Source organism: Salmo salar, chromosome 09 (assembly GCF_965601325.2).
Source record: "Salmo salar chromosome 09, fSalSal1, whole genome shotgun sequence".
Classification (NCBI taxonomy): domain Eukaryota; kingdom Metazoa; phylum Chordata; class Actinopteri; order Salmoniformes; family Salmonidae; genus Salmo; species Salmo salar.
The window spans coordinates 156,106,687-156,134,664 of NC_138299.1; the positions used below are offsets into that span (position 1 = coordinate 156,106,687).

Genomic DNA, 27,978 nt, shown 5'->3' on the forward strand with positions numbered 1-27,978 from the left:
GTGGAAAAATGACACTGATTAACTATAGTCATATCCCAGTTTACCTATTTGCTGATGGTCTTGCCTACACCTAGTGACACGTTTTGAAATTATACAGTGAATTCGGAGAGTACTCAGACCCAACTCTGGAGCACTGTCACAAGTGACCATCAGGTTCTTGGTCACCCCCCTGACCAAGGCCCTTCTCCCCCGATTGCTCAGTTTGGCCGGGCGGCCAGCTCTAGGAAGACTCTTGGTGGTTCCAAAACTTCTTCCATTTAAGAATGATGGAGGCCACTGTGTTCTTGGGGACCTTCAAGTGAAGGGGTCTGAATACCTTCCGAATGCACTGTACACTGTGTGTATGTACAGCACCAGTCAAAAGTTGACACACCTACTCATTCAAGGGTTTTTCTTTCTTTATTTTTTTACTATTTTCTGCAATGGAGAATAACAGTGAAGACATCAAAACTATGAAATAACACAATCATGTATTAACCAACAAAAAGTGTTAAATCAAAAAATATATTTTATATTTGAGATTCTTCTAAGTAGCCACCCTTTGCCTTGATGACAACTTTGCACACATCTAATTCCCTAACTACCTCATAAATCTAAGGATGTAGACAGAAGAGCCAGTAGAAATTGAGCTCTCATGACCTTTCCGACCCAGAGGCACGTGCAAAGGTTCCACAGTCCCTCGTGACGGGAATTTCAATGCCAGACATCAATTAGTCACGCTCCGGTCTCAAACCTAATAAGACGCCAGTTCTCGAGGACCTCTATATAGTATTCTGCTACAAACAGAATACTAGAAAAGTATTGCGAAATACAAAACATTAAAACATCTGTTGGTTGTGAAAATAAATCTAGACATCTTTCAATAGTTAGCCAAGAGTGTGAGAATACAGATTCAACATGGACTTATTTATTAAAGCTTGGTTTTTCATTATACAAATGTCATCGTGAAACTGCATGCGGTGGCTTGTTGTGAGGCACGTTACTAAGGAAAAATGAGCATTGATCATTTTAAACAAAATGATCTTGACACAGAATTGCATAACTTAATCATTTCAATATTGCAGTAAAATCCAACTATAAAATTAAACCCATAAATTTTAAAGCCGTTTTTGTTTTCCAAGTAAACATGTGTATCATAAAATACACAAGTAAAAGGCAACACAAAAGGAGAGACATTAAGAACAAGTTGCAATTAAGACAGTTAAGGAACAGATTCATTTTGCATTGGGTATTTTGCTGTTATAACTAAATAATATCTAAGGTGAGGGTTACAAAGTCAAACACAGAGGCATGTAAATCAGTATTATCGCACAGTAAAACATGACCTACAGGCTGGACATGGGGCAGACAGGGGTCCTTAAGACGACTTGTTTCAGGCCCAGTAAAACGCCGAGTCCTGGACTAGCTGAGGACTAAAGCATTCGCAGAACCAGGTTACTGGGAATGCCTATTTGGGGACTCCTCTGGTAGTTCAAGCGTTCAAGACGGCCACTGCCGGTCTTCAATTTGACCTTTGACACTATAAAAAAGGGGGACGCTTCGTGATTGGGTTTTAAAATCCGTCAACTGGAAGTACATTCCCTTCGCGTCAGGAAAGCACCATGGCTTTATGGGTAAAAAGAGAAATGTGCAAACGTTGCTCCTACACACCTGTAGGAGGTGATAACAACAAAGATGACATTCACACATCAGTTAGACTATAGTAACATCTGAATTCATTGTCAGTCCTCTTGTTTCTCTGAAAAACATGAAGAAAAAAATAATGAAACAAAAACAAAGGAGGAGCAAAGAAACAGGCACACAAAACAAAAGAACAACCCGTCATTTTGGGGGCTTCCCACACAGTTACACATCTGTGATAATAAACTAATATTTTCTGTTGACCGCGGTCGGTAGCTTAACCATCACCATTTTGATTTAAGTGGATCGTTAACAAGAGATAATAACCCAGATCTAATTTCACCACAGCTCATCTACATTTGGCAAAATGAAAAGTAAAAAAAAAAAAATATATACTAATTGGTCAGAGTTTGTCTGCTGAATGACTTTGGGCAGGCAACCCCTGTCTCTTTGTACAGTATACAGTTGAAATGTAAATGATGAGTAAAAATCATCTTGGGACAAAACGAACTGTCAGAAGTGTAACAAAAAAATGCAAAAAAAAAAACAAAAAAAAAAACGATGGATGACTTTTTAAACCACTGGCTAGTTGCTGCTCTTCCGTTATGTCATACAAGTATGTCGTTTCGCTTTCTTCAGTTGGTCTCGCTGTAATCTGAGGCATACCGTGTACACAATCCACTTCCTGAACTCCTTAACTCTTGACCTCAACTAACTGTTTCCAAACACTTACACCAAAGGGGGAAAAAAAAGAAGTATTGTCACGCACGAAGAAACGGATCCAAAAAGAAGGAAGAATAGTCATATCTATTCAACCACCCCTCCCAAAAAAATGAAGGGGGAGGGGGCAGAGCGGCAGCTTCAAGTGTGCGCTGGTCACAGTACTGCCTGCTTTCCATGGGAATGTTCTACGGGGGCGGGTGATCGGAAAGGAGGGGTGAAGTTGGATGGGGGGGGTGTTAGGAGAGGGAAAGAAAGGAGGAGAGGAGGGGTGAGATTGGGAGGGGAGGGCAGGCCAGGGGAGTGTGGAGGTGTTAGGAGAGGAGCTCACCACACCTCCCTTCTCTCCCTCTCTCTCTCTCTCTCTCTCTCCATGAGCTCTACTCCCACTCTGTGGTGCCGGGAGGTTTGGAGGTCAGGTCAAACATCACCCGGGAGATGCCAGGGATCTTCTTGATCTCATTCACCATCTTCAGCACCACCTGGGGAGACAGATAATACAAGAGAAAAGGGTTGAAACTGGAGACTGGTTTATACATCTGCACTGAGAGCAACAGAACAATGTCTGTCTGTCTAATCCCCATCTGGTGGCGAGCCGTAGTACCTCTTCCGGGATGTGGTTTCCGGGCGTGGCAGGTATCCCGGTCATGAAGTCGCTGGTGATGAAAGTTCTGACGACCACAGAGCGCCGACAGGACGGCTGCCTCTGTGAGGAATCGCGGTCAAAGTGCAGCGGGGTCAGGATGACTGGCATCTGACTGATCTTCCCAGAGTAACCTGGGAGACGGAGGGCACCGAGTTACCACAGCAGACAGGGTTACCAACGAACAGGTCATAAAACAAGTGTGTTCTATAAGGATGGGGGTTTGAAATCATTTCACTGTTCGAATAGTATCATGAATGTGTGTTGGATATCTGATATACATGTCTTTTATTTAAACCTTAGCACTGCTGTGCGAGGGAGAGACTCTGGCCATCTATTGTTGCAACTGTGGAGGTGGTGGAGCGATGGGATCACGCAGACGGAGGGAGAGAGACGCCAACGGAACACTCGCTAACTTGTAGCAGCCACAATGTTATTTATCACCCCCATATAACAGTGTCTGTCTTGACTGGAGTAGACTAGAGATGATAGGTAGTCTAATTGACGCCACAGACTGTGCTTTCTCCCCAAGCCCATTCAGTAAAACCACAGCCTACCCGTTGGTTACTCATTGTAGCTTACTCCTCATTAACTTTAAAATTGTGTCATTTTTTCCCCTCCCCATCTTGCATTGCATTAGTGAACTCTCACTCTACTTGCTACACAGTGAGCCTCTTTTGATTGGCCAACATAATCGACAAGCTACACGTTGAAGGTCACCTGTCGACTACCACGGCACGTCACATAAAAACGACACTGAAAAGTTTGTTGTTTTATTACATTATTAATGTCATGGTATATGGTATATATGTAACAATGTCACATGGATATTTTACATTTAGAAAAAGCCTTTGTGTTAAAAATAGTCCTATAATTTTTTTTTGCATCTCACAAAAAGCATTTGAATACTAACGTCCGCTTGGATATTGTAATAACCGTACACACACCTAGAGATATATACATTCTATTATTTCTATACTATATTCCCCGCTCTACACTGAATCCAAGGAATTTCTACCCGGCATTCTGACCCCTCCCCCTCCTGAAGCAGGAAACTACTTACCAGTCTCTCTGAGGATGGAGTGGGCCACGAAGTCTGCCTGTCTGAGTGTGCTGAGAACGCCCGTGGTCAGGAAGGTAGGGGTGATGTCTGTGGGGGGCTCCTTCACGTGGGACCCAAATACATACACAACTCTGGAGGGAGGGAGGCAGGAGAGAGGAGAGTCCATATGGCATCCTGCTAGCAGTAACTGGTTCTACTTCATCTACTGTGTACTGGGTTACCTGTTGATGGTGTGGCACATGCGAGGGATGAGTCTGGCCAGGAACATGAGGGATTCCCAGTGTGGAGCCTCTTTACTGGTGACCCCACACACATAGCTATAGGACCGACAGTCACCCTACACACACACACAGAGAGAGAGAAAGGTTAGGAGCCTCTTTACTGGTGACCCCACACACATAGCTATAGGACCGCCAGTCACACTACACACACGGCTGTAGCACCGACAGTCACCCTACACACGGCTATAGTACCGACAGTCACCCCCCACACACGGCTATAGTACCGACAGTCACCCTACACACGGCTATAGTACCGACAGTCACCCTACACACGGCTATAGTACCGACAGTCACCCTACACACGGCTATAGTACCGACAGTCACCCCCACACACACACACAGCTATAGTACCGACAGTCACCCCCACAAACACGGCTATAGTACCGACAGTCACACTACACACACGGCTACAGTACCCACAGTCACCCCCCACACACACGGCTACAGTACCCACAGTCACCCCCCACACAGCTATAGTACTGACAGTCACCCCCCACACACAGCTATAGTACCGACAGTCACCCTACACACGGCTATAGTACCGACAGTCACCCTACACACGGCTATAGTACCGACAGTCACCCCCACACACACGGCTATAGTACCGACAGTCACCCCCACACACACGGCTATAATACCGACAGTCACCCTACACACACGGCTATAGTACCGACAGTCACCCTACACACGGCTATAGTACCGACAGTCACCCCCTACACACGGCTATAGTACCGACAGTCACCCCCTACACACGGCTATAGTACCGACAGTCACCCCCCACACACACAGCTATAGTACCGACAGTCACCCTACACACAGCTATAGTACCGACAGTCACCCCACACACACGGCTATAGTACCGACAGTCACCCCCCACACACACGGCTATAGTACCGACAGTCACCCTACACACACACGGCTATAGTACCGACAGTCACCCTACACACACACGGCTACAGTACCGACAGTCACCCCCCACACACACGGCTACAGTACCGACAGTCACCCCCCACACACACGGCTACAGTACCAACAGTCACCCCCCACACACACGGCTACAGTACCGACAGTCACCCTACACTAGAGGTCGGCCGATTATGATTTTTCAACGCCGATACCGATTATTGGAGGACCAAAAAAAGATGATACTGATTAAATCGGCCATTTTTTTTAAAATGTATTTATTTTTAATAATGACAATTACAACAATACTGAATGAACACTTATTATAACACATACATACTATCAATTTAGCCTCAAATAAATAATGAAACATGTTCAATGTGGTTTAAATAATGCAAAAACAAAGTGTTGGAGAAGAAAGTAAAAGTGCAATATGTCCCATGTAAAAAAGCTAACGTTTAAGTTCCTTGCTCAGAACATGAGAACATATGAAAGCTGGTGGTTCCTTTTAAAATGAGTCTTCAATATTCCCAGGTAAGAAGTTTTAGGTTGCAATTATTCTAGGAATTATAGGACTATTTCTCTCTATACCATTGTATTTCATATAGCTTTGACCTGAGAGAGACGGTTTATTTCTCTATTTTGTTAGGTCAGGGTGTGGGGTGGGCATTCTATGTTTTGTATTTCTTTGTGTTGGGCTGAGTATGGTTCCTAATCAGAGGCAGCTGTCTATCGTTGTCTCTGATTGGGAATCATACTTAGGCAGGCTTTTCCCACCTGTGTTTGTGGGTAGTTGTCTTCTGTTTAGTTTTCTCTACCTGACAGAACTGTGCGCTTTCTCTTTGTTATTTTTTCTTTAGTGGTCTGAGTTAAAATAAATATTCATCATGAGCAATCAACACGCTGCGCTTTGGTCCCCTCTCTACGACAGCCATTACATATAGGCACTTTAGTATTGCCAGTGTAACAGTATAGCTTCCGTCCCTCTCCTCGCTCCTACCTGGGCTCGAAACAGGAACACATCGACAACAGCCACCCTCGAAGCAGCGTTACCCATGCAGAGCAAGGGGAACAACTACTCCAAGTCTCAGAGCGAGTGATGTTTGAAATGCTATTAGCATGCACCCTGCTAACTAGTTAGCCATTTCACATGGGTTACACCAGCCTAATCTCGGGGGTTGATAGGCTTGAAGTCATAAACAGCGCAATGCTTGAAGAATTGCGAAGAGCTGCTGGCAAACGCACGAAGGTGCTGTTTGAATGAATGCTTACGAGCCTGCTGCTACCTACCATCGCTCAGTCAGACTGCTCTATCAAATATCAAATCATAGACTTAATTATAACATAATAACACACAGAAATACGAGCCTTTGGCCATTAATATGGTCGAATCCGGAAACTATCATTTCGAAAACAAAACATTTATTACTTCAGTGAAATACGGAACTGTTCCGTATTTTATCTAACGGGTGGCATCCCCAAGTCTAAATATTGCTGTTACATTGTACAACCTTCAATGTTATTTCATAATTATGTACAATTCTGGCAAATTAATTACGACCTTTGTTAGGAATTAATGGACTTCACACAGTCCGCAATGAGCCAGGCGGGCCAAACTGCTGCATATACCCTGACTGCTTGCACGGAACACAAGAGAAGTGATACAAATTCATGTTAGCAGGCAATATTAACTAAATATGCAGGTTTAAAAATATATACTTGTGTATTGATTTTAAAGAAAGGCATTGATGTTTATGGTTAGGTACACCTTGGTGCAACGACAGTGCTTTTTTCGCGAATGCGCTTGTTAAATCATCACCCGTTTGGCGAAGTAGGCTGTGATTCGATGAGAAATTAACAGACACCGCATCGATTATATGCAATGCAGGACACGTTAGATAAACTAGTAATATCATCAACCATGTGTAGTTAACTAGTGATTATGTTAAGATTGTTTTTTTATAAGATACATTTAATGCTAGCTAGCAACTTACCTTCGCTTCTTGCTGCCCTCGCGTAACAGGTAGTCAGCCTGCCATTCAGGCTCCTCCTGGAGTGCAATGTAAGGCAGGTGGTTAGAGCGTTGGACTAGTAACCGGAAGGTTGTAAAAACGAATCCCTGAATCCCCCCTGAACAAGGCAGTTAACCCCCGTTCCTAGGCCGTCATTGAAAATAAGAATGTGTTCTAAATCTGACTTGCCTAGTTAAATAAATGTGTAAAAACATTTTTACAAAAAAAATCGGTGGCCAAAAATACCGATTACTGATTGTTATGAAAACTTGAAAATCGGCCCTAATTAAATCGGCCATTCCGATTAATCGGTCGACCTCTACCCTACACACGGCTATTGGACCGACAGTCACCCTACACACGGCTAAAGTACCGACAGTCCCCCCCACACCCACACACACACGGCTATAGTACCGACAGTCACCCCCCCCACACACACACGGCTATAGTACCGACAGTCACCCCCCACACAGCTATAGTACCGACAGTCACCCCCCCACACACACACACGGCTATAGTACCGACAGTCACCCCCCACACACACGGCTATAGTACCGACAGTCACCCCCCCCCCCCCACACACACACACACACACACACACACAGCTATAGTACCGACAGTCACCCTACACACACGGCTATAGTACCAACAGTCACCCCCCACACAGCTATAGTACCGACAGTCACCCCCCACACAGAGCTATAGTACCGACAGTCACCCCCCCCCACACACAGCTATAGTAACGACAGTCACCCCCCACACAGAGAGAACACACACTAGAGCTCCAGCTAGGACCAGTCCTGTATGCTACAGAGGTTCTCTATTGACCAACACTTCATTACTGGGATGATTCATCGGAAGTGATCTATTGGGGTCCATCCTTCACATTCAGACTTCATTAAAACAGACTCTGGGGGATTTGAGGCCTTTGTTATTTCCCTGTTCTCTCACCGTAACTCCAGAGAATAATACGCTCTTCTGTTATACTGCTGTGTCTCCTGCCCACTGTTACCAACACACACAGTCACACACACACACACTCTCTTTCTGGGGTAAATTTAGTCCTCTGTGGCAGGAAGTGGGGGGGAGACACACCCACTACTGAATGGGCGGAGCCAGCTGTGTCATCATTCCATTATCCATGCACTTGTCAAACAAACAAAACATGGTGTAGCCACGACAACCCCGCGTGGATCCCACAACCTGAGGCTGAAGGGAAATCAAGTAAAATGTCCAAAATACCATTTGACACCGCTGAGAGGCCAAACAGACATTGCCCCTAACCACAGATCTAGGATCAGATTAACCTGCCCCAATCCTAACCCTTAGCAGGATACAAAAACACATATCTGACACGGTATCAGTGATTAGGGGAGAGTTTCACCTACTCAGCCCTGACAGTAGCAGTGTCCTCATGTTGTAGTGAGAGGGAGATGGCTGCTCAGTGAAGGAATAACAGGGAGTGTCGAAATAGTCTTGACATGGCTGCTCAGTGAAGGAATAACAGGGAGTGTCGAAATAGTCTTGAAATGGCTGCTAAGTGGAATAGCAGGGAGTGTCGAAATAGTCTTGACATGGCTGCTCAGTGAAGGAATAACAGGGAGTGTCGAAATAGTCTTGAAATGGCTGCTAAGTGGAATAACAGGGAGCGTCGAAATAGTCTTGACATGGCTGCTCAGTGAAGGAATAACAGGGAGTGTCGAAATAGTCTTGAAATGGCTGCTAAGTGGAATAACAGGGAGCGTCAAAATAGTCTTGACATGGCTGCTCAGTGAAGGAATAACAGGGAGTGTCGAAATAGTCTTGAAATGGCTGCTAAGTGGAATAACAGGGAGAGTCGAACTAGTCTTGACATGGCTGCTCAGTGAAGGAATAACAGTCCTGGCATCAGAACCCAAACCACAGGCTAACATTAGGCCTAGCTACACCACACTGTCAGAGAGGGACACAAAGAAGAATGAGACTGAGGTTTGTACAAAACATTTTTTTTTTTTTTAATGCATGAAATGTATGAATTCACTACTCTAAGTCGCTCTGGATAAGAGCGTCTGCTAAAATGACTAAAATGTAAATGTAAAATGTTCTGTTCTACAATGTAGGCACTATGGATTTCTCCTTTAATACAAACAGCTTGTCTGAATTCACGAAAGAAAAACAGATTCAAGAACAGAGACATATAGTCTACTGTGTCATAACGGGTGCTGTTGACCACAGAGCCGAGGTAATGTAACGAGGCAAACAGCAACATATAGCCCACATAACGGGTGCTGTTGAACACAGAGCCGAGGTGAAGTAAATGGGCAGACAGACACTTACAGCCAATTGGGTCAAAGAGGGTGCTGTTGACCACTGGTGCGACGACAAACTTCCGCAGCTCTATGTTCCCTACACTGGCGGTATTACAGCACAATGGATGACTGTCATTCATATTCCATTCACCCAGTTCAATGTAACGTCGATATGTTTAGGCTACTACATGATACTCTAATTTTCCCTATACCCATCATGAGGTTGTTACTACCTACCCTATGAATGAAAGATTACAACGTACGTGCGCACAGGTAGAGAGAAAAATGTGAGTAATCAAGGTGACAGACAGTGACATTAAATCCCACCTTGCCTGCATCTAGCTGATCTAGGGTGTAATCATTGTAGTGTAGTCCAACAGATGCAAACGAGAGAGTTTCTATTGGACAAATTCAAGTATGTTTATCCCCGTTTTGTTCTGTTTGCTTCCATTTAAAATGGTTTTCCCCCCAACAGAATCAGCAGAATGAAGACAACCCTGATCACACGCAGACACAGTTCACTTTCATAGCAGCCACATACAAACAGCATGATCATTTTGCTTGTTGTAGAATTCCTTCCCACATCTACGTGCTCTTCTCCTCTCACCTTTTCCCTTTGCTTGTGGACTTCAGTGAACACCACATCAGCTGTCTGTGACCAGGAGAAAAAAAACCTTGCCAAGCCTTCATATCATAACCGCTAACTGCTACACACAGCCTACATTGTTGTCACCATATTAGCTAATGTCATATCTAGTCAACATAGCTACTAGAACTAATGCGTTAGTAAACCCGCTATAAACATGCAGTACAGTGTACAGTCAGCAAGCAGTTTAGCAGTTACACCCGCGGGCCTCGGTGGCAATAAATTAATAAAACCAAAAGCTTACCTTGACTTGGAACAGTTCCAGTGTTAAACAGCCATAGCCAGCTAGCTAACATACCAACCCTCTCTGTTTGAGCCAGGGGTTTGGAGTAGGCTAAACTAGCTAAGTGAAAAAGGAGGGGAAAAAAATACAACAAAATATAGCTAGCTAGCTCTCGCTTCTTTCATTTTTTAAGAAATTAATTTGTTCAAAACTGTTCAACTATTTTCTCTCTCTGAGTCAACTAGTCACCACATCTTATGCACTGCAGTGCTAACTAGCAGTAGCTTATGCTTAAGTACTAGAACAATTATCTGATCCTGTGATTGGGTGGACAACTTGTCAGTTCATGCTAAAAGAGCTCTGATGGGTTGGAGGACGTCCTCCAGAAGTTGTCATAATTACTATGGAAGTCTATGTAAGGGGGCGAGAAGCATGAGCCTCCTAGGTTTTGTATTGAAGTCAATGTACCCAGAGAAGGACGGAATCTAGCTGTCCTCTGGCTACACCATTGTGCTGCCCTACAGAGTGCTGTTGAGGCTACTGTAGACCTCCATTGCAAAACAGTGTGTTTTAATCAATTATTTGGTGACATGTTATGTTCCCCAGCGAGAAAACACAAAATGTTGCTCAAACAGAAGAGGGAACTAACAAAGTCACTGACCAACCACCAAAACGAAACAGGTGGGGTTTTAAGAGGGTTCTGAAAGACACTCATGAGGGGTTCCACTGAAAGTTGACTATCAACAACAAATAGAACTTAAAAGACACACACCATGAGGCAAATAAAAGAAAAACCCAAACCAAACTTAAGGATAGAAAGCAAATGAGATGGAAACCAGCACAGGTGCGACACCTTCCCACTAACGAGATGGAAACCAGCACAGGTACGACACCTTCCCGCTAACGAGATGGAAACCAGCACAGGTACGACACCTTCCCACTAACGAGATGGAAACCAGCACAGGTACGACACCTTCCCGCTAACGAGATGGAAACCAGCACAGGTACGACACCTTCCCGCTAACGAGATGGAAACCAGCACAGGTACGACACCTTCCCACTAACGAGATGGAAACCAGCACAGGTACGACACCTTCCCACTAACGAGATGGAAACCAGCACAGGTACGACACCTTCCCGCTAACGAGATGGAAACCAGCACAGGTACGACACCTTCCCGCTAACGAGATGGAAACCAGCACAGGTACGACACCTTCCCGCTAACGAGATGGAAACCAGCACAGGTACGACACCTTCCCGCTAACGAGATGGAAACCAGCACAGGTACGACACCTTCCCGCTAACGAGATGGAAACCAGCACAGGTACAACACCTTCCCACTAACGAGATGGAAACCAGCACAGGTACGACACCTTCCCACTAACGAGATGGAAACCAGCACAGGTGTAACACATACTGACTAATGAGGTGACACCAATCAGTGCGCCCTACATGCTAACAAGCTTTATGTGCTAAAGTCCAACCTCAAAACGTAAATGGAAAATCCAAAGCTTGTAACGTAAATATATTTATACTGAACAAAAATATAAAAACGCAACAATTTCAAAAACGTTACTGAGTTTCAGTTGATAGAAGGAAATCAGTCAACTGAAATAAATGTAACCAGTGTGAAATGGCTAGCTAGTTAGCGGTGCCTGCTAGCAGCGTTTCAATCGGTGACGTCACTCGCTCTGAGACCTTGAAGCAGTTTCCCTTGCTCTGCAAGCGCAGCTGCTTTTGTGGAGCGATAGGTAACAATGCTTCGTGGGAGGCAGTTGTTGATGTGTTCAGAGGGTCCCTGGTTCAAGTCCAGGTTGGGGCGAGAAGACGGACAGAAGCAACAATTACATACACAACTGAAATTAAAGTAATGTGAATTATTTTTTTATTTAACTAGGCAAGACAGTTAAGAACAAATTCTTATTTACAGTGACGGCCTACTCCGGCCAAACCCGGACGACGCTGGGCCAATTGTGCGCCGCCCCTTTGGGACTCCCAATCACGGCCGGATGTGATACAGCCTGGATTCTAACCAGGTACTGTAGTGACGTCTCTTGCACTGAGATGTAGTGCCTTAGACCGCTGCGCCACTCAGGACAGCTTTATAGTGATAAACTACAAAAGGCAGTCACTAGCCAACCATCACTGGGGATTTATGAAATAATAAAGTCATCATCATACTAATATCAAATATGTAATATACAGAACCAAAAATATTTTATTTAAGTCAAGTCATGTGAATAAATGATGGTTAGTGGCAGTAAAGGGCACTACCATCAATTGTTTTATTAGGTGTTTTTACAACATTCCACCCACAATGCCTTTAACCTTTTGTTAAAAAAAATCTAAACCGAAATTGAAAACTGGATTTTTTTAAATATTTTTTTTACAAATCTGAACCAACCTCAAATCACTCAGCACTAAGAATCAGATAAAGTCATCTACTCCTGCTCTTCTATAGACGAGCAGTCAGACCATTAAGAGAGGCCTCAATCAGGTGACCAGTAGATAACTGGAGATCAGTGGTCCTCTGTCACTCACTTCATAGAGCATGGCTTTTGCAACGCCAGGATAGTGGGATTTATTTTCCGGGGCCACCCGTACATTTCTAAAAGTCAGAGGTCAGAGGTCCGCGGCGCGCGCGCGCGCGCGCGCGCGCGCGCGCGACAGACAGCAGACAGACAGACAGACAGACAGACAGACAGACAGACAGACAGACAGACAGACAGACAGACAGCGACAGACAGACAGACAGCGACAGAGCGCCTCGTGGCCGAGCAGTGCTGAGTGTGAGTATACTGTATAAAGTGTTACCTGGACTCCCACAGTCTTGATTGGCAGCAGGAAGGCATTGAGTGAATGAAGACTGGTGATCTGCAGGAGTTTTTCCTCCTCCTCGTCTGATATACACGACTTCACTCTCTGCAGCAACGTGTGGGGCTGGAGGGACAGAGTAAGTGATGAATATTATTAGCTAGTCTGACATATAGACAGTTACTTATCAGCATGTTGGTTCATAAAGAAGGACAGTTGGGGTCAATTCTATCTACTGTCCATTCTAGAATTTTATGTCCAATTAAGTTGGTTCAAATTGAAATGGAATTGAGACAAACACTGTTATTAGCACAGTGTTCCTGTCATAGACAAGTGATGCTCTCTGACCTTTTTGACCATGGCGGAGAAGTCTGTGATGATCTTGAGGATGTTGTTGGTCTCAGCAAAGTCCTTACAGATGTAGGGCTCGTCTGCACAGATCACTCTGATGGCCAGGCCAGGACCTACAGGAGAGGATGAGGTTAATATCACAGATCACTCTGATGGCCAGGACCTACAGGAGAGGATGAGGTTAACATCACAGATCACTCTGATGGCCAGGCCAGGACCTACAGGAGAGGATGAGGTTAACATCACAGATCACTCTGATGGCCAGGCCAGGACCTACAGGAGAGGATGAGGTTAACAATACAGATCACTCTGATGGCCAGGACCTACAGGAGAGGATGAGGTTAATATCACAGATCACTCTGATGGCCAGGACCTACAGGAGAGGATGAGGTTAACAATACAGATCACTCTGATGGCCAGGCCAGGACCTACAGGAGAGGATGAGGTTAACATCACAGCCATACTTCTGCTATTCACACTGTGTACGGCGGGGTGCACTGTGTACGGCGGGGTGCACTGTGTACGGCGGGGTGCACTGTGTACGGCGGGGTGCTCTGTGTACGGCGGGGTGCTCTGTGTACGGCGGGGTGCTCTGTGTACGGCGGGGTACTGACCAGGGAAAGGGTGTCGACAGACGATGTCCTCTGGCAGTCCCAGTTCTCTGCCCAGTGCCCGAACCTCATCCTTATGGAAGTCCTTCAGCGGCTCAATGACTTTTCCCTGGAGGGAGTGAGAGAGGAGACAGCTCAGACCTGAGGTGTGCACTCGAGTCACAAATTTCATGACTTGAGACTAGACTTAAAATGAGAAATAAAATAACGCCAGACTGGACTTTGACTTGAGACTCATGACTTAATTATCTGGCCAGGTTTTGGAACGTAATGTCACTCATTGTGAGTCACCGAGCATTCGTGGAATACTCTCCACGCAGCCAGAGACAGAATTGCACATGTAAAAAAACAGATTGCCTAGTGAAACGCACAAGCAAACTGTCAATCAACACAGGTCAGGTGAGCTGGCACAGTCAGGTTTTGGGGGAAGTGTGAAACTGAATATTTTAATAGGCTATTTAGAACATTTGTATTCATACCTTTGCTTATTCGATCTGGTGACTAACATAAGCACCAAATTCTTGTTTCAAAAACATCTCATCTGTGCTGCAGAACCAAAAAGTTGCACATCTTGACCAATGACCAGTCATCAGCATTTGTCTCAAAAAGGCGGGTTATTTAATATATTTTCTCCAGTTTTACCTGGCAAAAACAAAATAGCATATATTATATAGTCATATATATGTTATATACCGTAATTTCCGGACTATTGAGCGCACCTGAATATAAGCCGCACCCACTGAATTTTTTTTAAATTATTATTTGGAACATAAATAAGCCGCACATGTCTATAAGCCACAGGTGCCTACCGGTACATTGAAACAAATGAACTTTACACAGGCTTTAACGAAACACGGCTTGTAACAAAAATAAATAGGCTTTAACGAAACACGGCTTGTAACAAAAAAATAAAAATTAGCAGTAAGCTTTAGTTGTCTTTTTGCACTGAGTCAATTCCTCACGCTGCTGTTTCCAACGTCTTATCATCGACTCATTAAGACCAAGCTCCCGTGCAGCAGCTCTATTTCCTTTTCCAACAGCCAGATCAATCAAATTTCAAATCAAATTTATTTTTATATAGCCCTTCGTACATCAGCTGATATTCTCAAAGTGCTGTACAGAAACCCAGCCTAAAACCCCAAACAGCAAGCAAAGCATGTGAAAGAAGCACGGTGGCTAGGAAAAACTCCCTAGGAAAAACTCCCTAGAAAGGCCAAAAACCTAGGAAGAAACCTAGAGAGGAACCAGGCTATGAGGGGTGGCCAGTCCTCTTCTGGCTGTGCAGGGTGGATATTATAACAGAACATGGTCAAAATGTTAAAATGTTAAAATGTTCATAAATGACCAGCATGGTCAAATAATAATAATCATAGTAGTTGTCGAGGGTGCAACAAGCACGTCCGGTGAACAGGTCAGGGTTCCATAGCCGCAGGCAGAACAGTTCGCCTTCAACTTGAAAGCTGCATCATATGCATTTCTCCGTGTCTTTGCCACGATGAGGGTGACAAAATGACTACCGTAATCAGAATGATGGGAAGTTTGAGAGCGCTCGATTTAATCTAAACAGTACACCAAAAAGTTGCTTGACCATAACCCGTTCGGCAATTTCATTGGTCTAATGAAAGTGTCATGCCGCCAAAAAACTGAGCACGTCACAATGTGTTTTTTTTGGAGAAAAAACATTTGAAAGCTTGAAAAATCCATATATTAGCCGCGTCATTGTTTAAGCCACGAGGTTCAAAGCGTGGGAAAAAAGTTGCGGCTTATAGTCCGGAAATTACGGTAGTCATATATATATTTTATCCATATAAAGTAATGTTTAGCAATCTGCTACAAACACATCTTTGCCACAACAACAGGCTAGCAGGTGATCTCATTGATTATTTTCATGTTTCAGTTGGGCCTAGTTTGGGTGGGTTATAATTCTGGACCTCAGTGGTGTCTCAAGATAGCTGTGACATCACACTACCTTCAATACTTATAGGCTGAAGATGTAACATTCTTGCCAATTCATTACCATATTTGTGAGGAAGAAAAAGCCTACAGACAGATCATGCATTTCATCTGATCTGGTAACCTCTGCTGCGTACCTCCGCTGCGTGGTCCTGTAACCGCCGCTGCGTACAGGCGTATGATCCTGCTTGCTCTGGACTTCAGAGAAGGGACAATGTGACATGATATCCCTAGTTGACATTGACTGCTAAGATGAAAGACTTTCAGATCAAAGCGGGGTTTATTTCTGGATCTCATCACTGTTTATGGCTATAATAATGACAGGCTGCATTCGCGGAGCTCGCTAGCTCTGAACCACTCCTTTTTAGGGGTTGTGGGACTAAAGTGTGAAAACCACTGAGCAAGTGTACAGATTGCTGTACAGATATAGGATTGTGTGCAGCACGAAAGTCACATTTTTAGGGAGAGAGGATTGCCATAATAAATAAACACGCAGCTCCAAAAAAATAAAAACTTGGTAATCACGAATATGAACTATTTACTTTGCAAGTTCACCAGCAATGAGACATCAAGAAACAATTACTAGCATAGGTCTACTGGTCTTTTGGTATGTCAACATTGCTTGTGAAGCATTTGGAATTTGTTGTTAAAATGTATTATTACATAATCATGTGTTTGTTGTAGACAAAATAATGAAAATGGCTGTCTGGTAGCCTCAATAAATAGACAAAGATTTGTAGTCATTGCCTGTTTAGATGGGGATTTTTTTTACTTGAGACTTGACTTGCTTATAGAATGCAGGACTTGAACTTGACTAAACCAGTTCTATTTGGGACACGACTTGAGACACCAATGGCTCAAACAGAAGAGCCAGAGGTGGTCCAACAAGGTTGTGTTGGAAGTTTATTTCAGTGTGTGTGTGTGTGGTGTGTGTGTGTGTGTACCTCGTCTCTGAGCTTGCGGATGAGCTCTGTGTCGTTGTGGTGTGTTTTGATGACCTCTGCCTTGCCGCTGGCGAGGTGAGAAGCACTCTCTATGAGATCTGGCCTCAGGGTGCCCTGGGCTAGGAACACCTCCTCCGGCTTCAGGTTCATCTCCCCTATCACCTCATTGGCCACCTCCAGACGCCAATCACACACAAAGGAAGTCCATTCAATAGTATTAGATTTTTTTTTTTTTAAAGAGGGACAAACAGACAGAGGCAGATAACAGACAGAGGCAGATAACAGACAGATACAGACAGATAACAGACAGAGGCAGATAACAGACAGATACAGACAGATAGACAGAGCAGATAACAGACAGAGGCAGATAACAGACAGAGGCAGATAACAGACAGAAGCAGATAACAGACAGAAGCAGATAACAGACAGAAGCAGATAACAGACAGAGGCAGATAACAGACAGAGGCAGATAACAGACAGAGGCAGAGAACAGACAGAGGCAGATAACAGACAGAAGCAGATAACAGACAGAAGCAGATAACAGACAGAAGCAGATAACAGACAGAAGCAGATAACAGACAGAGGCAGATAACAGACAGAAGCAGATAACAGACAGAGGCAGATAACAGACAGAGGCAGATAACAGACTAGGTTGAAGATAAATGTTAGGACAAGTTATGATTCCATGTGGAAGTTATTTGAAAATAAACAGATTCATGGGACCAGCACCGTTGCTATAACGACCATAGCTGGTCCATTGTGGTGGCATATTAGAATCCTCTAGCCGTTGTCATCTTCAGCTGAAGACAGACAGGCAGTACCTTGACAAAGGTGTCTCCGATGATCTTCCTCTTCTCCTCGGGGTTGGTGGTCATGTTGAGGGTCTTGCTGATGCGTTTCCGTGGCGTCCGGTCTTCGTCGGAGATGGGCAGGGTCGTCGTGCCGTTATAGAAAGTGTGTGCTGCGTTCACCACTGGAGAAGAAGAGATCACACAGACCCACAAAGAATTTGAAAACAAATCAAACATTGTTAAACTCCCATATCTGTTAGGTGAAATACCAGTGTGCCATCACAGCAGTAAGATGTGTGGCCCGTTGCCATGAGAAAAGGGAAACCAGTGGAACACAAACAACATTATAAATAGGGACAGCAGCTTGGCTTGACCCCTCACCTTTGAGGTTGACGCTTAACTTGACCCCTCACCTTTGAGGTTAATGCCCAGTTTGGATTGACCTCTCACCTTTGAGGTTAATGCCCAGTTTGGATTGACCTCTCACCTTTGAGGTTAATGCCCAGTTTGGATTGACCTCTCACCTTTGAGGTTGATGCCCAGTTTGGTGAGGGCCTCCTCAACGCTCTGGCTCTCTCTTTTCCTCATGAAGCCGTTGTCGATGTGCACCGCGATGACCTGCTCCTGGTTCAGAGCTTTGTTCAGCAGGGCCGTACACACCGTGGAGTCCACCCCGCCACTCAACAGAACCTGGGAACAACATTTGGACCAGACATGTCAATCAACAGAACTAGAATGACTTCAACACACAGAATCTCTGTTTCTCTCCCCCTCCCATTTTCTTCTCTCTGGAGGGACAACCCACTTTCTGGGAGCATTGTTTCAGCAGAGAACACAGTTCAATATCACTGTCTACTTTAGTGTTTAATAGCTCAGATTAACGTACTACACCCTCCCAGGGTCTCTATGTTCTATACTATGGGGCATATACTGTACCCACATACTGCATCTAACCATAGTGTAGATTCCTCACCAGTACTTTGGACTTGCCAACTTTCTCCTGGATCTCTGTGATGCAGGACTGCTGGCGATTCTGGACGGTGAAGTTGGAGGTGCAGCCGGCGATTTCAAACAGGAAGTTACGTAATATCTCTGTGCCCCGCTCTGTCAGGTCCACTTCCGGGTGAAACTGGGTCCCATACAGTTTCTTCTGCTCGTTGGCAATACCTGTCAGAGAACAAACAGTGGTGAGGTGTGGAATGGTCAAAGACAAGGGGGGAGAAGAGGTGGTGAGGGGAGGGAGGAAGAGCATTGAGGGCCAAAGGTCTTCATGATCATATTGTGGAATTGACTGAAATTAGGGAAGTATGGTGGTAGACTAGGATCCTAGGCCCAGGATCCTTTCCCAGAATGCTTACCTGCAATGATGCTCCCTGACTGGGCCACCACCTTGAAGCCATCGGCCACCTTGTCCACACTGTCCCCATGAGTCAACAGCACCAGCTCCTCTTTCTGCAGGCCCCTGACAACAATCAGGTGACAGACAGAGTCAAAGGTCAGAAAGGAAGTACACTCACACACAATCACAATGAAACAATTCCACCCATATCTGGAACCAGAGGGAAAAAGTGGCAGCAAGCATCAAATCAAATTGTATTAGTCACATGCACCGAATACAGCAGGTGTAGACCTTAGAGTGAAATGCTTACTTAAAAGCTCTTAACTTTTCTTAACTGCATTGTTGGTTTAAAAGTAAACTAAACTGTATAAAACAAACTGAAGTAAAACATTTCAATTAAAAATTAAAGAGCAACAATAAAACAACAGTAGAGGCTATATACAGGGTGTTATGGTACAGAGTCAATGTGGAGGCTATATACAGGGTGTTATGGTACAGAGTCAATGAAGAGGCTATATACAGGGTGTTACAGTACAGAGTCAATGTGGAGGCTATATACAGGGTGTTATGGTACAGAGTCAATGAGGAGGCTATATACAGGGTGTTACGGTACAGAGTCAATGTGGAGGCTATATACAGGGTGTTATGGTACAGAGTCAATGTGGAGGCTATATACAGGGTGTTATGGTACAGAGTCAATGAGGAGGCTATATACAGGGTGTTACGGTACAGAGTCAATGTGGAGGCTATATACAGGGTGTTATGGTACAGAGTCAATGTGGAGGCTATATACAGGGGGTACCGGTACAGAGTCAATGTGGAGGCTATATACAGGGTGTTATGGTACAGAGTCAATGTGGAGGCTATATACAGGGTGTTATGGTACAGAGTCAAGTGGAGGCTATATACAGGGTGTACCGGTACAGAGTCAATGTGGAGGCTATATACAGGGTGTTATGGTACAGAGTCAATGTGGAGGCTATATACAGGGGGTACCGGTACAGAGTCAATGTGGAGGCTATATACAGGGTGTTATGGTACAGAGTCAATGTGGAGGCTGTATACAGGGTGTTATGGTACAGAGTCAATGTGGAGGCTATATACAGGGTGTTATGTGGAGGCTATATACAGGGTGTACCGGTACAGAGTCAATGTGGAGGCTATATACAGGGTGTTATGGTACAGAGTCAATGTGGAGGCTATATACAGGGGGTACCGGTACAGAATCAATGTGGAGGCTATATACAGGGGGTACCGGTACAGAGTCAATGTTGGTCGAACTAACATGTACATGTAGGTAGAGGTAAAGTGACTATGCATAGATAAGAGACTAGTGGGGGGGGGGGGGTTCAGGTGGTCATTTGATTAGCTGTTCAGGAGTCTTATAGCTTGGGAGTAGAAGCTGTTCAGAAGCCTTTTGGAACACAATGTGCTTTGTGTCCAACTGTGTGTAATGTCTGAGAGGGAGGACTGTGGTTTTCTTATTTTGGAGTTTTTGTGTGACAGCCAGGGAAACGATGTGACTGTTGGAATTTTTTTGGTCCAGTCGGCGTCAAACACATGGCTCTGGGACAAACCAACGGTTAAAAAAAAAAACACTTGTTCTTGAAATAGCCTCTGAGTGGTTCTGGTGAAACTCTTTTCTAGCTGTCTACTCTGAAGAATCTTTAGTTGTTCTTAACCCACCTGAAGAGAGAGCAGGTGTTGTCCAATCCGATGTTGAACACTCCATCCTCTCTCACACTCTTCCTGTGTACTGTTCCTCCAAAAACTTTATTCATCATCTGGGGAGAGGACAATTGATCAGTAGCCTCTTAAAATCTGATTTTTTTTATTTTATTATTATTGATTGAAAGATGTCATTTAAATTTGTATGTGATCATAAGAAAGTGATTCTTAGTGTTTTTTATTTTATTTTTTGTAATTGACTATAGGTGGTGAAGTCATGAACCCTGAGTTTTATGCTAAGGGATTCTGGGCAGAGGTTTCATGTACAGTGCCTTCGGGAAAGTATTCAGACCCCATTACTTTTCCCACATTTTGTTACGTTACAGCCTTATTGGATTGAATAAAAAGGAAGTAATCAGCAATCTACACACAATATCCCATTATGACGGAGACACCTGAAACCCCACCTCTTTAAGGAATACCTAGGATAGGATAAAGTAATCCTTCTAACCCCCCCCTTAAAAGATTTAGATGCACTATTGTAAAGTGGTTGTTCCACTGGATATTATAGGTGAATGCACCAATTTGTAAGTCGCTCTGGATAAGAGCGTCTGCTAAATGACTAAAATGTAAAATGTAAAATGACGAAGCAAAAACAGGTTATAGATATGTTGCTGATTTATTAACAATTAGAAAACGGAAATGCCTTATTTACATAAGTACTCAGATCCTTTGCTATGCGACTTGACATTTAGCACAGGTGCATCATGTTTCCATTGATCATCCTTGAGATTGTTTCTACAACTTGATTGGAGTCCACCTGTGGTAAATTCAATTGATTGGACATGATTTGGAAAGGCACACAGCTGTCTATATAAGGTCCCACAGTTGACAGTGAATGTCAGAGCAAAAACCAAGCCATGAGGTCGAAGGAATTGTCCGTAGAGCTCCGAAAAAGGATTGTATAGAGGCACAGATGTGGGGAAGGGTACCAAAACATTTCTGCAGCATTGAAGATCCCAAAGAACACAGTGGCCTCCATCATTCCATGAAATGGAAGACGTTTGGAACCACCAAGACTCTTCCTAGAGCTGGCCACCCAGCCAAACTGAGCAATTGGGGAAGAAGGGCCTTGGTCAGGGAGGTGACCAAGAACCCGATGGTCACTCTGACAGAGCTCTAAAGTTCCTCTGTGGAGATGGGAGAACCTTCCAGAAAGACAACCATCTCTTTAGCACTCCACCAATCAGGCCTTTATGGTAGAGTGGCCAGACGGAAGCCACTCCTCAGTGAAAGGAACATGACGTCCCGCTTGGAGTTTGCTAAAAGGCTCCTAAAAACTCTCAGACGATGAGAAACAAGACTCTCTGGTCTGATGAAACCAAGATTGAACTTTTTGGCCTGAATGCCAAGCTTCACATCTGGAGGAAACCTGGCACCATCCCTACGGTAAAGCATGGTGGTGGCAGCATCATGCTGTGGGGATGTTTTTCAGCGGCAGGGACTGGGAGACTAGTCAGGATCGAGGGAAAGATGAACAGAGCAAAGTACAGCGAGATCCTTGATGAAAAGCTGCCCAAGAGCACTCAGGACCTCAGACTGGGGCAAAGGTTCACCTTCCAACAGGACAAGGATCCTAAGCACACAGCCAAGACAACGCAGGAGTGGCTTCGGGACAAGTCTCTGAATGCCCTTGAGTGGCCCAGCCAGAGCCTGGACTTGAACCTGATCAAACATCTCTGGAGAGACCTGAAAATAGCAGTGCAGCGACACTCCCCATCCAACCTGACAGAGCTTGAGAGGATCTGCAGAGAAGAATGGGAGAAACTCCGCAAATACAGGTGTACCAAGCTTGTAGTGTCATACCCAAGAAGACTCGAGGCTGTAATCGCTGCTAAAGGTTTTTCAACAAAGTACTGAGTAAAGGGTCTGAATACTTATGTACATTCAATATTTCAGTTTTTTTTATTTTAAATAAATTAGCAAACATTTCTAAAAAACTGTTTTTGCTGTCATTGAGGTATTTTGAATAGATTAAAGGGAAAAAACTATTTAGAATAAGCCTGTAACCCAACAATGTGGAAAAAGTCAAGGGGTCTCAATACTTTCCGAAGGCGCTGTATGTGTATTTCTCAGGGCCCTCCTACCTGCATTCCATAGCAGATACCCAGGACAGGCTTTCCAATGGTGAATATGGCAGGGTCAAACCAGGGGGCATCCTCAGCATACACAGAGTTAGGACCACCAGAGATGATGATGGCTCTGGAGAGAGAAAGGGGGAGGAGTAAAGAGTGAAGAACGAGGGAGGTGAAATATTCAAATACAAACAATCTATTTCTGTATGGCTCAGTCGGTAGAGCATGGTGCTTGCAACGGCAGGGTTGTGGGTTGGATTCCCGGGACCACCCGTATGCACTCATGACTACGTCACTTTGGATAAAAGCCTCTACTAATTGGGATTTAAAAGGTATCCATACTCAAGAGTAGTCATTTTCAGGACTAGTGACATACACACAAACATGAGACTGTTAAAGAGTGTGCCCATAGATCAGACATTTGTCTGTTTTAAACTGAAGCATTCTAGAATGGTGTGGGTACATCTATTCTGTAGGGGTGGAGTGATGATTTCTCACAAACTGTAATGGAAAAAAATTGTGTCTCCTAAAAAGCTCTCTGTCTCACTCCTCTGCAGAGAGATGGGGACCAGTCCTAAGCAGGAGAATGCTGTGTGAACACTCCCTCCCTTCCTTCAATGTCAGACAAAATATATAGAAACATGTAACATACTTACAAAGACCTGCGTAGTCTAGTCACTGGTCTGTGCAGACTCTCTCAGGCTGTCCTGACCACTGTGTTCCTTTTATATAGAACTGCAGACTCTCTCCCAGGCTGTCCTGACCACTGTGTTCCTTTTATATAGAACTGCAGACTCTCTCTCAGGCTGTCCTGACCACTGTGTTTCTTTTATATAGAACTGCAGACTCTCTCTCAGGCTGTCCTGACCACTGTGTTCCTTTTATATAGAACTGCAGACTCTCTCTCAGGCTGTCCTGACCACTGTGTTCCTTTTATATAGAACTGCAGACTCTCTCTCAGGCTGTCCTGACCACTGTGTTCCTTTTATATAGAACTGCAGACTCTCTCTCAGGCTGTCCTGACCACTGTGTTCCTTTTATATAGAACTGCAGACTCTCTCTCAGGCTGTCCTGACCACTGTGTTCCTTTTATATAGAACTGCAGACTCTCTCTCAGGCTGTCCTGACCACTGTGTTCCTTTTATATAGAACTGCAGACTCTCTCCCAGGCTGTCCTGACCACTGTGTGTCTTTTATATAGAACTGCAGACTCTCTCTCAGGCTGTCCTGACCACTGTGTTCCTTTTATATAGAACTGCAGACTCTCTCTCAGGCTGTCCTGACCACTGTGTTCCTTTTATATAGAACTGCAGACTCTCTCTCAGGCTGTCCTGACCACTGTGTTCCTTTTATATAGAACTGCAGACTCTCTCAGGCTGTCCTGACCACTGTGTTCCTTTTATATAGAACTGCAGACTCTCTCAGGCTGTCCTGACCACTGTGTTCCTTTTATATAGAACTGCAGACTCTCTCAGGCTGTCCTGACCACTGTGTTTCTTTTATATAGAACTGCAGACTCTCTCTCAGGCTGTCCTGACCACTGTGTTCCTTTTATATAGAACTGCAGACTCTCTCAGGCTGTCCTGACCACTGTGTGTCTTTTATATAGAACTGCAGACTCTCTCCCAGGCTGTCCTGACCACTGTGTTCCTTTTATATAGAACTGCAGACTCTCTCAGGCTGTCCTGACCACTGTGTTCCTTTTATATAGAACTGCAGACTCTCTCAGGCTGTCCTGACCACTGTGTTTCTTTTATATAGAACTGCAGACTCTCTCAGGCTGTCCTGACCACTGTGTTTCTTTTATATAGAACTGCAGACTCTCTCCCAGGCTGTCCTGACCACTGTGTTCCTTTTATATAGAACTGCAGACTCTCTCCCAGGCTGTCCTGACCACTGTGTTTCTTTTATATAGAACTGCAGACTCTCTCCCAGGCTGTCCTGACCACTGTGTTCCTTTTATATAGAACTTGTTTACTTTTATATAGAACTGCAGACTCTCTCCCAGGCTGTCCTGACCACTGTGTTCCTTTTATATAGAACTTGTTTACTTTTATATAGAACTGCAGGCTCTCTCTCAGGCTGTCCTGACCACTGTGTTTCTTTTATATAGAACTGCAGGCTCTCTCTCAGGCTGTCCTGACCACTGTGTTCCTTTTATATAGAACTGCAGACTCTCTCTCAGGCTGTCCTGACCACTGTGTTCCTTTTATATAGAACTTGTTTACTTTTATATAGAACTGCAGGCTCTCTCTCAGGCTGTCCTGATCACTGTGTTTCTTTTATATAGAACTGCAGACTCTCTCCCAGGCTGTCCTGACCACTGTGTTCCTTTTATATAGAACTGCAGGCTCTCTCTCAGGCTGTCCTGACCACTGTGTGTCTTTTATATAGAACTGCAGACTCTCTCCCAGGCTGTCCTGACCACTGTGTTCCTCCACAGACTTCAAAGACGAGGGACAGAAAGAGGAGATCTTGGAAATGATCACACTAGTGTTATTGTTCTGACAGGTTCTCTCTTTCACACCATATGCATTTTTCTTCTTCATTTCAAAACGTTCGGTCCAGGTTTGTTGACTTGTAAATGCCACCCAGGTGCAAGTGTCCTGTCAGTCAGTCTCACCTGAAGCCTTGTTCTCTGATGGCGAAGGCTGGCGTCTCTAGTGGGAGGATCTCTGAGCGGACAAACAGCTCTCTGATCCGCCTGTCAATCACCTTGCCGTACTGAGCACCGGCGTCCAGGATGACCACTGCCCCCTCACATGAACCATTCTGAGGCTCAACGCTGCTGATGTCCAGCTGGGGGAGAAAGAACACACACACTGTCCTGACCACGTACCAACACTCAATCAGGATAACAACACAGGACTACGTGTGGAATAGCCTTCAGCCATATAGACTCATCAAGGGTAGCATGGGATGTTTTGAATGAAGATACAACAGCCTAAATTCCCAACAGTGGTTGAATCAAGGGGTGTTCCAAAAAAGCATTGCAAAACGTTGTACTCGTTCAAAGACAGGCAAAACATTTGCGATGGTGAATGTCCGCCACTTCACCAACCTCACAGGAACGGGATTCGTTAATGCCATAACGCAATTTGAGACATGTGAGTCTCAGCACTGACAAGAGGACACACGTGACGAGACGTTACACACTCATTCAGTCCCTCATGAGGATCACATGCGTCACACAGACGTTAGAGGCCTTACCAGGGGCCAGTAGTGACTCTATAGATGTTTCTAGCCAGGATTCACAAGCCAATGGATGTTACTTTAGAACAGATAGATCTACACAAGTTGTTTCGCAGTGATATATATATATATATATATATATATGCCCCTTATGCATGATTGATGTAGGCAGCCATTGATAAATTGCTGTGATCAGTCAATGTTACCAAGGGAGATTGTCTTAACATCATTATGGTTTACAAGCTTAATATTCCTATCAAAACTGTACATTTCTCATGCATTACAATGGGGCATTAGATATGGGCAAAACATGAAATGCACCAGTCAAGTAAACTGTGAAATAGAGAGCAGCGGGTCCCCACGTGGTTTCTGACACTGCGTGCTTCCGTCAATGAAAAACAACAGGCATTCGCTCGTGTATCAAGCACGGCAAGTGACACCATAAAAGCACTAAAACATTGAATATAAAACCACTTCGATGCCGAGTTGTCACACTGGGCCTGTTTTCCTTGGAAAGTAAAATGGAGTACTTGTGGATATGAAAATAATACGATGGTTGGCCTATGTTGCAGTTGGTACAACTGTGGTGGGTGGACAGACTAGAGACCGGGCGCTAGCTGGCTAACAAGTCATAGTTAGCCATGTAGCGTTAGCTGTCAACCCGATGATTTATGTTCAATTACCCAACAAATGTACATGCTCGTAATACGAAATCTCCAACTGTTGCTGTAAGGGTTAAACATGAAATAAAGTCCACGACCATCTGAAACTGCTAGCTGTTATGCTAGTGTGGGTTAACAACATACGGGCTGTAGCCAACGTTGCAGTTAGCTACATATCCAGCTGTGCGACGGCAGCTAGCTAGCTAGGCTACATTCCACGCGGCTTCTGCTAGCCGACTAGCTAGCAATATGTACACAATGAAAGATGCAACAGTGGCATAAAAGTTACATTCACTGTATGCTGGATGTTTATTTATTTTTTAAAACACTCCAAAAACATACGTTTAAAAGACGAGGCGACAGGCATCCCAAGTTTGCTGAAAACACGACACAGGCCGTAGCTAACCGGGGACTCTCCCAGCGCCCATGAACCGCAGCCAAAACATTTGAACAAGAAACGGGCTGTGTTGCTCCCATAGCGGCACATAGGCCGTTGTTTGACTGACCTTGGTTTCTCCGTTGCACAGAGCCATGGATGACTGTAGCGGAATGAACTCTCCTCCTCGGTCTTCCAGATCTCGTAGGCAACAGAGACTAGTGGGGATGCTCGCCGAGTTGGTGCGCTAACGAGTACTTCACTACTACAATACTCACTGGCTGGCTGTTCGACTTACTTCGCTCAATGCATGTGGCTGTTCCCTCCCTTCTCGGAGAGGAGTGAGTACTAATGGCTGTCTGCGTGGGAATTTGGGCTTCTACGGACGAATTACTCCTGGATAATTCAATGAAAAAGTTTATTATGGAAAAGATTAAGCGGTTTACAAGCGGAAGAATTTGCCCTATGTCCAATTGTCTATATCACATGAATAATATAGATCGGCTATGTAATTACATAGCGGATTAAACTCCACTCCATGGTGAAATAACTTACTGATGAACTCCTTCACCATAGAGTGGAGTTTAGTCCGCAATGTAATTGAAGGATTTATGTTATCCTAGGGCACTAGGCCTAAATCATAATCGGGGCGCCCCATAACGCCTCTTACCATGTTGACCTGCCATGAACTTTAACAGAAATAGCACCTCTGTGTCCTCCGGGGCCCCAACACCTCAGCACCT

At 44.6% G+C, this 27,978-nt stretch overlaps 1 protein-coding gene across 3 annotated transcripts; it reads right to left on the minus strand.

Moving 5' to 3' along the window:
* Positions 1-891: 891 nt before the first annotated feature.
* On the minus strand, positions 892-27,739 carry LOC106613353 (GMP synthase [glutamine-hydrolyzing]). Of its 3 annotated transcripts, none has more exons than XM_045724828.2 (16): positions 27,366-27,739; positions 25,629-25,804; positions 23,018-23,132; positions 20,889-20,986; positions 19,222-19,325; positions 18,837-19,030; positions 18,388-18,553; positions 17,894-18,045; positions 17,073-17,246; positions 14,179-14,284; positions 13,562-13,677; positions 13,214-13,339; positions 4,268-4,383; positions 4,047-4,177; positions 2,945-3,117; positions 892-2,822 (listed from the first exon to the last, which is right to left on the minus strand). In XM_045724828.2, exons 1-16 carry the CDS (start codon positions 27,390-27,392, stop codon positions 2,721-2,723), a joined length of 2,076 nt encoding a protein of 691 aa, XP_045580784.1. In that variant the 5' UTR covers positions 27,393-27,739; the 3' UTR covers positions 892-2,720. The 3 variants fall into 3 exon arrangements, with proteins under 3 accessions (XP_045580784.1, XP_082812596.1, XP_082812597.1); XM_082956470.1 differs by lacking the exon at positions 27,366-27,739 and adding an exon at positions 27,202-27,349; XM_082956471.1 differs by lacking the exons at positions 892-2,822; positions 2,945-3,117; positions 4,047-4,177; positions 4,268-4,383; positions 27,366-27,739 and adding exons at positions 7,552-7,596; positions 27,202-27,349.
* Positions 27,740-27,978: the final 239 nt, after the last annotated feature.

What these genes read in the sequence shown, in the direction of transcription:
- LOC106613353 (XM_082956470.1), bottom strand. Translation starts at nt 27,336, where the DNA reads ATGGGAGCAACACAGCCCGTTTCTTGTTCAAATGTTTTGGCTGCGGTT. An exon ending in TCTCCGCCATGGTCAAAAAG is followed by an intron (nt 13,340 to 13,561) that starts GTCAGAGAGCAT and finishes CTGTCCCTCCAG; the next exon opens with CCCCACACGTTGCTGCAGAG. An exon ending in CTCCATCCTCAGAGAGACTG is followed by an intron (nt 3,118 to 4,046) that starts GTAAGTAGTTTC and finishes TCCGTCTCCCAG; the next exon opens with GTTACTCTGGGAAGATCAGT.